General features: G+C 52.7%; 1 protein-coding gene across 1 annotated transcript in view; it reads left to right on the top strand.

The window, feature by feature from the left end:
- Positions 1-9,068, top strand: part of DMBT1 (deleted in malignant brain tumors 1) — a gene marked incomplete at its 5' end in the record, with an annotated part of 14,353 nt that extends 5,285 nt beyond the window's left edge. Inside the window, 5 exons of the mRNA XM_024741641.1 lie at positions 60-268; positions 1,136-1,320; positions 5,825-6,213; positions 6,762-7,033; positions 8,512-9,068. Coding sequence (XP_024597409.1) covers positions 60-268; positions 1,136-1,320; positions 5,825-6,213; positions 6,762-7,033; positions 8,512-8,678 — 1,222 coding nt within the window. The remainder of the gene's footprint in view (positions 1-59; positions 269-1,135; positions 1,321-5,824; positions 6,214-6,761; positions 7,034-8,511) is intronic.
- Positions 9,069-11,472: the final 2,404 nt, after the last annotated feature.

Genomic DNA, 11,472 nt, shown 5'->3' with positions numbered 1-11,472 from the left:
CCAAAAAAAAAAAAAAAAAAAAAAAAGTGAAGCCAGAACTGTGTGCTGTGTCTCCGCAGGCTTGAAGGCGGCTGTAACTACGATTATATTGAAGTGTTTGACGGCCCTTACCACAGCTCCCCTCTGCTCGCCCGGGTTTGTGATGGGGCAAGGGGCTCCTTCACCTCGTCATCCAACTTCATGTCCATTCGCTTCATCAGCGATGGCAGCATCAAGATGAGAGGGTTCCAGGCTGAATACTACTCCAGCCTGTCCCCTGGGAGCACGAGTAAGTCCCCGTCTGTCTGGGTGGGGCCCCTCAGAGTGACTCCTGCTGCTCAGCCATCCCATGGCTGTGAGATGAGAAGTGATGGCCGCCTTTTCAGGTCACCAAGGCTCGATCCGGTGCAGAAAGGGGCCTAGGGCAGTGGGTCTTGGGACTCTGGCTCCCAGACATGGCCGATGGGTGGCGCGTTGGCCTTTCTGTGGTCAGCAGAGATGAAGTAGAAGGGCAAGGTGTTGCTTTCAACAGATAGTGAGATGTCAGTGTCAAGGGCAGAGGGGATCACCTGGCTTGAGGCCTTGTGGCCTTCCCAGAGTGTGGGACACTGTGACCTTGTCCTGAGATCTAGCACATTCGGCTGCTGCCTGAAGACGGTCTGAGCTGGCCGCTCGGCCATGTCCAGCAGAGGCTGATGGCCACGGTTTGAGCTGTTAAGTGGACCGATGTACAGATTGGCCAGGGGCCGGGCAAGGTGAGGTACTGGCTCTCTTTTAAAGTCCTGAGGTCAGGATTTTAAGCACTGACCCGCCCCTTAGCTAAAGGACCTATTTTAGGTCCATAGCTAAGGATGTTGATTTTCCGACATCCCCTCAATTCAACCCGAGCGTTACTTTACTATATGGATAAGCGGCAACTTAGCAAAACATTTTGCTTTTTTCACACCCTGCCTTCACTTCTCCATCAGAGAAATCCTAGTCCCTGGGCCCTCAAGGGGTCTCGTGAGAGTGAAACTGACTTGAGCCCCAGGGCACCTGGCGCGGTGGTGAGCTGTGTCCGCAGGCAGACCATCTGCCAGCCATCTCAATCTCTGCACCTTTCTGTGGGCTTGGGGGGGCGCTGACACTGACCGCACTGTCTGCCCTTGGCCCCCAGAGCTGCTTTGCCTGCAGAACCACATGCGCGCCAGCGTGAGTGTGGGCTACCTCCAGTCCCTGGGTTACTCTGCCAAGGACCTTGTCATTCCCGGCTGGAACAGGAGCTACCGGTGTCGGCCCCAGATTACTTCGAGCCAGGTGACCTTCACAGTTCCCTACTCTGGCTGTGGCACCATCGAGCAGGTAAGCCTGGAGCTTCTTCCTCTCCCTCCTGCTGAGCCAGCTTTCTTACAGTGCCCTGCGCTGTGCTTTTTGAATTCTGGGGACCCAGAAAACACGATGATGGTATAACCAGAACGTAATCGGGCTGAAGATACAAATCCGTCCCTTGGTGCCATGACATAGCTGCAGCCATGTCCAAATAGAAGGAAGGAAAGTCAGTGGGGAGTTTTTCCCACATTGTCCACCAGAGAGGGTGCCTGGCAGGCTGCTATCGCTTCGGCAAGAGTGATAGCAGCTCCCAGGGGCAGCTCCAGGTTCTGAAGGGCCTGGAGCTGATACAGGTTGGTGTTGGGGTGGGCAAGAGAGGCAGGTGCCTCGTTCATGGAAAGAATGCAAGCATATCTTAGTTTTAGAAATCTTACAAAAACACATGGCTGTGCCAGTGCACTGCTGAGCCCCGGAAGAGCCTGTGCAGGGGGGCCCTGAAGCTTAACCTCCATTAGCTTCACAGTAAATTGGCCTCTGCAGCTATCATTTGTTGAGCTGTCACCACCTGGGGTGACCAGTTGTCTTGGTTGACCTGGGACTTTGCAGATTTTAGCATGGAGAAGTCTCATGTCCCAGGAAACTTCTTAATCCCGTCCCCCACAAGTGGCAGACACTGAGATTAGTCTGTGTCAAACTCCCCCAAATCCCCACCAAGATGATGCAAGTCTCCTCTCATTGTCATCCTGCTTGAAAAACAGGGAGACTGGACTTTGAGGGGTCAAGCAGGTTGCTTAAAGCTACTTAGCCGGGAAGCGGTAGGGCCAATGCCAGACTCTGAGAATCTCAAAAATGTGGCACTGAGTGAAAGAAGCCAGGCACTACCCACCCTGTGATGTCATTTCTATGAAATCTGTGTACATAGTGAGCCGACCTGGTGGGAGGGGACTGCCTGCAAAGGGGCAGGATGGAGCTGTTTGAATTAATGGGAGTGTTGAGTCTTTTACTGTCAAACCCCACCGAATGGTAAACTTAGAGTTGTTGCATTTAATTTTATGTAAATTCATTTAAAACTCTGCACTCTAAGTTCTGAATTTTTGGCTGACACCTAAGTAATCACTTCAAGATTTTGTCTGTCAGGGAACAGACACAGTGCAAATATTTTTATTAGGTTTAGGACCGCAGTATAAATATACAGCACAAAAGGCTCAAGTACGTACAATGTGTGTGACACACGCGATCAGAGGGTTTGCCCGTCACCAAAGACGTACCGTACATTTGCCGCGTGCCCGGCTAGGTGCTATGAGCGTGCTGTTCGTTACCTGGCAAGGTCACAAGGAACCGTGAGAGAGGGAGGGGACACTCGTTTAGCTAACCAGATGGGCCTGTCAGCCACAGGTGGGTGCCTGGGCCCGAGGGTCTGCAGTCGCCACTGTGGCCCCCCAGCTCCCATTGGACAGTCCCTACAGACACCAGAGCTCCTTCTGATCGGAGCTGAGTGGGTCAGGGAGGCTTACACGCAGAAGAGGGTACAGATGGGTCACGCCCTGCAAACGTTCTAGTCGACCTGGCTTTTACATTTCGCGCTGTCAGTCAATCGTGTTGGATTCTGGTTTGTCCTGAGTTTAGTCAGTGGGAATCAGTCTGCCAAAGGTGACCCACCCCTCCCAGTTCCAAATATGCAGCCTGGAGCCTCTGACATCTGAGCCCTCCTATCTGTGTTCCTTCAACTCCAATAGGAGCTGCCAAAGCCACGGGCCAGCCCTGGTCTTCTAACCTGGCTGGTCATGGGTAGCACAGGCTACATTCTGATTCCTCTGCTTACTTAAATACCTGTATCCCCCAGCAAACCGTGCCTCCAGGGCAGGCCAATGTTTCATTCATCTATGCAACTGCAAGTGCCCCTGGTGTGGAGCCTAAGCCTTTATAATCATATCATTAAGGGCTAGTATGCGTGCCAGGCACTGAACTAAGAGTTCCACGAGACTTTCAAAATTCTCGAGACAACTTCTACTCCCATTTAATTGTGAGGAAACGGAAGCTTGCAGAGGTTAAGCCACTTGCCCTAGGCCACATGGTCATGAACTGTGGAGCCGGCATTCAAAGGCAGGACGGTATGATCCGTAGCTGGGACTGTCTACATCTCCTCCAGGTGCCCCGTTTAGTGGATGTCTGACAAACGTTGGCTCGTGTGTCTGAATGGGCAAGGTCTCCCCACCACAGGAGTGGGACGCCAGGCGGAAGAGGCCGAGTCTCCATGGGATAGCCGTTGACGTGTCTGCCAGACTCCCACTCCATCCCAAGTGCCTTGTACACTGAGCAGACGTCTAATAATGAATTTTAATTTAAAATCAGAACAGCTTCTGATGATCAAGAAATACACCTGCCCCCCACTTTCACTGTTTGGCGTGCATTCAGAATCTAGCTTGACCACGGAAACCACAGGCAAATGTGGATTCAAGAACACTTTCATGTGAATATACAGAGTTCAATTGAAGACACCTCAGCTTGTCTTTGAAGGAGTAACAAGGTGGCAACATTTATATGGTTTATTGCGATAACCACTGGCACTCCAATATAAAGCTCCCCCCGCTTTTTTAAAGAAAATATAAAGGCGGAAAATACAGTGTACTTCCCATGAAGGAATGGAAGGCATAGAGCCCATCCTAGGCCCTTTGCCAGACCTGAGTCCAAAGTGCGGGCTCTGGCGCCCCCTGCAGGCCAGAGCCTCCCTCTGACGAGAGAAAAGGGAAACCCATGGTCAGAGAGTAGGCAAGGGTCCCAGGGTGGCAAGACCACTTTAGACAGTTGTTAAACTTTTCTCTTTTCACATGTCTTTCTGGAAGGGACAAACTCAGAGCTGAATTTTGCAACCTTAGACATGAAGTTAAAGCCTCTCCAACACATGCTGCTCTAAAGAATAATTATATTTAGTTGTACAAGTGCTGGCTTCAGCAGGGAACTTGTCTCATTTCCCAAATGGCAAGGAATGAACTTTTGCTCCTGACAGGGTATATAACTAAATGTCATATGACATTTAGTGACAGTGACAAGCTTTTTTTTTTTTTTTTGCGGTACGCGGGCCTCTCACCGCTGTGGCCTCTCCCGTTGCGGAGCACAGGCTCCGGACGCGCAGGCTCAGCGGCCATGGCTCACGGGCCCAGCCGCTCCGCGGCATGTGGGATCTTCCCGGACCGGGGCACGAACCCGCGTCCCCTGCATCGGCAGGCGGACTCCCAACCACTGTGCCACCAGGGGAGCCCCTATTTTTTTTTTTAAGAGTAAGGTTGTCTTACATTTTAGGGCTTCTATTTAGGCCACTACGGTGTTATTTCTGTGCCTGTTCTTGCAGAGGCACCCACGGCTGGTGGGAACTCGTACCAGGCAAGGACAAGTTTGCTTAGGACCATCACAGCATTTGGGAGGGAAAGAGTGCACCACCCCCAGTCTCCACCTGGGGGTGCTACTCTTGTGCTCACCTCACCTGCGGCCAGATGCTCATGACCATGGGGCCTGCAGGGGCGCTCGCTCACCTGTGTCCTCTTGGCCATTTGGGCTGGTTGCTCCTGGCACCATCCTTCTTTCATCACAGGTACTTTTGCTGGACTTCTGTCCCCTGGACCTTTCCTCCATTCCATGGATCTTTATTGCTGCTACTGATGCTATAATTAACACCAAGCCCGGGGAAAAGAGAGATGCTTAGACATCACCCTTTCCTTGAAATGCTTACAGACCACCAGGTGTGAGACTCTTGTCTCTGGAAAGGTCACTCTTATGAGACGGTAGGCACATCAAACAGCATGAGAGACCAACATTCTTATGAATTTGCTGCTTCATGAAAGGCACAGCAGGAAATGGTCCTGTGGTTTGGGGAGTGGAGAAGCAAAGCGTGACGGGAAGTGCTCCAGCATTGCCATGGCCTCCACTCCAACCCCTACACACGCCACCACCACCTTGTTGTCCATATGAGCCTCTGGGGAATTTCCTGCCCCAGAGGTCAGAGACCTGCCGCAGCCATAGCTCTGGATCTCTGTTGCTTCAGGCTCCAGCAGCTTCAGACACCAAACTGCAGTAACTACTGACCCATCCAAACAGCACAGTGAAAACGAATCGCACTAGCCCCTCCCACGACTGCCTCCCCTGATTTCTCCCAGCAAGAGTGAGAATGAAATAGAACAAGCCAGAAGGGCCCTGAGCCAAGGAGACCACACTCAGCTTAGTCATACAGCAGGGGTAGGGGGTCATCCAGACACCCCCATCTTTCCATAAGCAGCAGCTCCTGGGAGGCACCGACACACTGTGGTCCCCAGCACGTGGCAGAGGAAAGGGGATGTGAGAAAGGAGGGAGTCTTGCCGGTGACGTGTATCCATCCCAGGGAACGGTAGCCGTGGTGATAGGCATGTACCGTCTCTGTGTGGTTCTGGGAAGGTTCTGAAGTCTTGCAGCATCATTTCAGTCTCATTCTCACCCGAAGCAGCAATGAGATTCCCTTAGCAGGTGCCGTTTGCCTGACTCTGCTCGCCTGCCTGTCTCTCCCAGGTGGATAATGATACCATCACCTACTCCAACTCCCTCAAAGCAGCTGTTTCGAGTGGCATCATCAAGAGGAGGAAGGACCTCCACATTTACGTCAGCTGCAAAATGCTCCAGAACACCTGGGTTAACACGATGTACATTGCTAATGACAGCCTCGAGGTCAAGAACATACAGTACAGCAATTTTGACATGAACATTTCCTTTTATACATCCTCTTCATTCTTATATCCCGTGACCAGCAGCCCATACTATGTGGGCCTGAACCAGGATTTGTACCTTCAGGCTGAAATCCTCCATTCTAACGCCTCCCTGGCCTTATTTGTGGACACCTGTGTGGCGTCACCATCTCCCGATGACTTTACATCTTTGACTTATGATCTCATCCGAAGTGGGTAAGGAGTGTCTTCATGGGGTGGACTTCAGCCTCTACCTGATAACTCGCACACAACCAGCCCTAGAGCTCAAGGAAGGCAGACTGGGCTCCCAGTAGCTCCAGCTTAACCAGCCAGGCTGTCACCTCTGGGCCTCTGGAGAACTGAGTGGCCATCAAGCAGGTTAGCTATAAAGTAAAATTAGACTGAGTGACTAAATTCCAGGCAAGCCTTAATATGAAAAAAGACATGGAGGTTGGGATGCCAGCTCTGCCCCGTCCCAGCTGCATCATTCCTGACAGGCAATAGCACCTCTCTGAGCCAGTTTCTGCAGCCACCAAATGAGCGTAGTGAAGCCCATATCACAGCCTGTTGGAAGGATTAAACAAGAAGGAGGAGATGGGGTACCGCACAAAGAGCATGCCAAGCAGGGGGTCCACAAGGAAGGCTGTGAAGGCAGCAGGCCGTCCCCTGACCGCCACCCCCTGAGGAGGGTGCACAGCCCACGGGGTGGCACGAGGAGTGCAGCGCCTTGTTGAGAGCTGACGGTGCCTCCTCTCCTCCTCCAGGTGTGTGAAGGATGAAACCTACCGATCCTACCACCAGCCCTCACCCAACGTCCTCCGCTTCAAGTTCAATTCCTTCCGCTTCCTGAGCCGCTTCCCCTCCGTGTACCTGAAGTGCAAGATGGTCGTGTGCAGGGCGTACGACGCCTCGTCCCGCTGCAGTAGAGGCTGCATCGTGAGGGCCAAGAGGGGTGTGGGCTCCTACCAGGAGAAGGTGGATGTCGCCCTGGGACCCATCCAGCTGCAGGTCCCGCATGCTGAGAAGAGGAGCCTGGGTAGGTGGCCATCTCCCCACCCCGCCATCTGCCGGGGCCCAGGCCCGTGCACCGTGGGGACTTGGGTTGCTTCCGTGGGTGTCCCGTTTCCCCTCGAATAGGGCTCCTGTGCTACCCTGGGTGATATGAAGTGGAGCTAGACCTGGTTCTCACCTTCTTCCAAGAGCTTCTGATCTATGGGGGACACGCGTGTAGGGTTTGGTCAAGACAGTTCTAATGTGGGACACGGAACACCTGACAGTTTTACCCTCTGGGTTCTGAATACCCAACCTCACACTCATCTGTAAAACAAAAGCGTTAACACTCACCTCTCAGGGCTGTTGAGGGCCTTACACAGAATACTGTTAGTTACACAGCTCTGGCCCTTGCCGGGTACAAGCCACTGGCTGCAAAGAGCAGTGATTTTGCTACTATCGTTATTGTCACCAATGTCAACATTAATCGTCACATTATTACTTATAACGATGATGACAAACTGTAGCCCTGGAGAAGCGCATGCAATCAGGGTCTGGGCAGGGCCGTGTAGGTCCAGGCAGGACTGGTTTTTTCTCACGGCTCCAAGGGGTTGATCCTGGAAAAGCCATTTCATTTTCCCCATCTAGAACGGGGAGCAGATTTCCCACTGTGCTGTTCTGTTGTGCATGTGGGTGAGGAAATGTCTGCCGAGGGATTCCCATGATTTCTGGTCCAGGCCGGGCCAGGTCAACAAATGTGGTGGCCTTGGTGACAGGGGCAGATGTGGGGCGGCGCTAGAGTCACAAATCCTCCCGCAGTCACAGGCTTCACCCCACAAGGATCTTTGACAGCTCTCTCCCCTCAGGGCCCAGATCCAGGCCCTCCCCTGGAAGTCTGGCTTGCTTCCAGGCTCTTTCCTCCCATCTGCAACATTCCAGGCATCTTTGGAAGACCTATTATGTGCCAGGAGACAGAGAACTAAATATATCAAAATCCTTGCCCGGAGGAGCTTCCATTCCAGCGGGAGGGGACACAGTGCGGCCATAAGTCACCTGCATGGTACCCACCACGGGGGCTGGAGCTACAAGAGAGAAGGAAGGCAGGGCAGAGGGAGGGGCAAAGGCGGCCGATGGGGACTCTGCTCATGTCTCTCGTTTCCCTTCTCTTCCCACCGACACTGCGCTAGCTTAAGTCCGGTGTCCCTCTTGCTGGGACCTTTGTGCCCATTTCCCAAATGGGCTCAAATGCCCCAACTCACTCTCCTCCCATCCATCGGGAGCCTTCAGCCAGATCTTATGCCAAAGGCCAGCTCTGACTTCCTGTTCACAAACCTTTGCTCCTGTTGGCTGACAAGACACTGTGAAATCTGCCAGGGCTGACACTCAGCTGCTCTTTGGGGTCTGACCTCATTTTCCTGAAAGGCACTCTTTTCTCCCTTCTTTTCCCCGCCCACCAAACAGTTCTGATTGCCATCACCCTGCCCTCGGAACCCCGTCCTTACTTCTCTCCCCTCTCCTTCCCAGACCAGCCAGAGGTTGACCTGGAAGAGAAGACCAGCGCCCAGGGGAGCTACCACAGCACCACCATCCTTGCTGGGGTCTTCCTGGTCGTGCTCTTGGCTGTAGCAGCCTTCACATTGGGGAGGAGCACCCGTGCTGCCCATGGCCAGCGTCTGAGCTCTAGGATGTGAAGCAGGAGATAACGCGCAGTGCTCAGACACAGGCCCCCATGCTCTGGAGCCCGTGAGAGGAGGGAAGAAACCAGTGTCCAGAGCTTGGCACACAGAGCACCCAACTCTGGCCCAGGTGCACAGTGGTGGGTGGTGGAGGAGGGGGTGAGAAAGATGGGAGCAGGTTTTCCCAGAAACGCAGACTTGGTGCTGGGACAAAATGTCAGGCAAGCAGGTGCTGGAACCTAGAATCCCACGTGAGGCAGTGAGCCACACACTAGAAGCAGCAGCGCATGTTCTAGATAGAATTTCCTTTCTGACTTTTCATGAACCAGCTTCTTTGGCCTGTGGTGTATATCTTAGCCTTTTCTTATTATAGGACAAGCCAAATAAAGAACTTTTTCAAAGCAAGTGTCGGTTCGGTCACTGTTTCCAGCGTCACATCTAAGCACTAATCCCTTCATGTTAGGTAGACAGGTAACGTGGGCTCCCACAAGGAGTGAGAAAGGCCACGGGGCCCTGCCCTGTCGTGCCCCTGAGGCAGAGAAGAGTGCGGAGTGAGCAGTGGACAGATGGGGCTGAGACAGCTTCACCGCATCCTCCACGCACAGCCCCTGGGGGTCTTCACGGGCAAGGCGGCTGTGATGGGCAGACAGCCACGCCCACATCAACCTGCCTCTCCTCCCTGGACCCATTACAGCCTCCGTACGCAGGGCATGAGAGGCAAAGTTGGGCACATTCCCTTCTTGTACGTGTCCTCGATGGAGCAGGTAGTTGTAGGAGGGCTGAGGTTGGCCCAAGGGGCCTGGGGTGGTGTCAAGCTTGGGGTGTGGGCTGAGAGGGTGAAATGTCAGGAGCTCATGGGGGCAACAGGACAGAAAACTCTCGACAGAGACCCGCAATGACCCATGACATGTCCGCTCCCTCCCACAGGGCCTCCCGTGAGGTGTGAATTGTGGAGTAGACTTGGTGGAGGGTCAGGAAGTACAGGAAGTTGGAGCCTTTAACATCCGTGTGAAAGCATCTCCCGCTAGGTTGACAGGGGACCTGCTTGACACCGCTGCATGCGGTTGGCCATCTGACCACTAAAACCTCTGTCCCCTGTCCTTTGGCCGCTGGAGCCTCATTTATATCACCCTGGTTTGGGAGGGGACCACTCATCCTTATTTTCCTGGGACCTTCTTGGTTTGGCACTCCTGCCCCTTGTCCTGAGAATCCCCTCTGCTCCCCGACTAACCAGGAGGGTTGGTCAACCTAAACGTTGGGCAGCAGGGCTAGCGGGGAGCTGGGGTCTAGGTTCCCATGACAACCACGCAATGTAGCAGACAGGATGGAGAAGCAGGCAGCCGACCAGGCCGAAGTGCAGCAACCGAGGTGGCTGCTACCTGCCTTGATGCCCCGGACACAGGATCTGGGAGACGGCCCTTAGCTCAGGTTAGTGTCTGGTCTTTTTTTTTTCGTCTCTACAGGCCAAGACCAGATGGGTGAGAAGACCTCAGGTTTTACTCAGGACTGGATCAAAACCCTGAGTTACAAAAGCATACGGGCCTTCACGACGTGTGTGTGTGCGTGTGTGTGTGTGTGTGCGTGTGTGCACGCACACATCTGGCGTGGGCTGGATAACGTCTTCCATGTGAGGAGCTAGGCCAGCACCACTGATGTTCACTCTCCAGTGTGTGAGCACAGGGACATCTCTGCCTGCGGGAGAAGTGGAAAAGGGAAAGTGTCTAGTGGGGAAGGGCCCCTGGTGGCTGGAGTCACAGGACCCCGTTCTAACAGGATGTCCATTTCAGGAAGAGATTCCTGGAAGGAAGGCTAGTCCTGCTTTGACTTCTCTGTGGAGGGAAGCTCTAGCTCAGAGAGAGAAGAAGCCATTTGGGAGTTGTCTGCCCTTTTCTGGAGGACCAGCTGGAAACTGCAAACGGGCTGCCTCCTCAAAGCCGCGGGCACTGAGCCCACCCTGGGGCTGCGCTTTGCGGGAACGGAGAGCAGTCGGATGAGGCCCAGGGCTTTTCCTTGCACTTGTTCTCAGTTTGTAACTGCATCTGTAACGTGCCTGACTCTTTTCTCTAACACAGGGAAGCAGATTGACATCCTCCCTGGAGACAAAGGCTGCTGAACTGGAATTAGGTTTGGCTTGTAGTGGTTGTGGGGGGGCAAAAGCTTATGGTTACCCTCTTAGGGTTTTATGCGGCAGGGCTGCGGCTTCAGTTGACAGAAGACAACTCAACAGGAGGAAAACATACACGTTTATTTAATGCAAGTTTTACATGACATGGGGAGAGACTTCATAAGAAATGGAAACCCCCCAAATTGGGAAACCTACTTGCTTTTATATGTGTTTCAACAAAGAGAAACAACGGTGGAAAAGTAATTACACTGTGTGAGGAAGACAAGATAATTAGAATTATTTTACCAAGGTCTCTGTGTATAGAATTCTCTGGACTCAACTTTATGTCCTGATGACAAGGATGTTATTTCCGTCTGGCATCAGGAGGATGCATTTCAATGGCAACTTATCTCCTGTTTTTAAGAAAAAGAAAGAAGGTCAGAGTGCACGTGAGTGTGTTGTTGCTTTGGATTTGTCTTTTTTCAAGTGTCTTTAAGTCAAAACAGTCAATATGCCATATCAACATACTTTCTGGTGGCAAGTTCTGAATTCCTTCAGGGTAAACGTGAAAACAGGTTCAAGATTTTAAATAGGCTCAATTGTTTTAAAGCTAAGTCATTTCAAACTTTAGAGTCACTCAGGAGCCTCTCTGGTTGAGCTGGTGCAGGGCAGTGATCTATAGTCCTCCCGTTCCCAACTGTGATT

This window comes from Neophocaena asiaeorientalis, unplaced genomic scaffold, assembly GCF_003031525.2.
Source record: "Neophocaena asiaeorientalis asiaeorientalis breed wild unplaced genomic scaffold, Neophocaena_asiaeorientalis_V1.1 scaffold1092, whole genome shotgun sequence".
In the NCBI taxonomy this organism is placed as follows: Eukaryota; Metazoa; Chordata; class Mammalia; order Artiodactyla; family Phocoenidae; genus Neophocaena; species Neophocaena asiaeorientalis.
The sequence above is the reverse complement of the archived record's forward strand: the minus strand, read 5'-3'. Positions and strand labels throughout refer to the sequence as shown.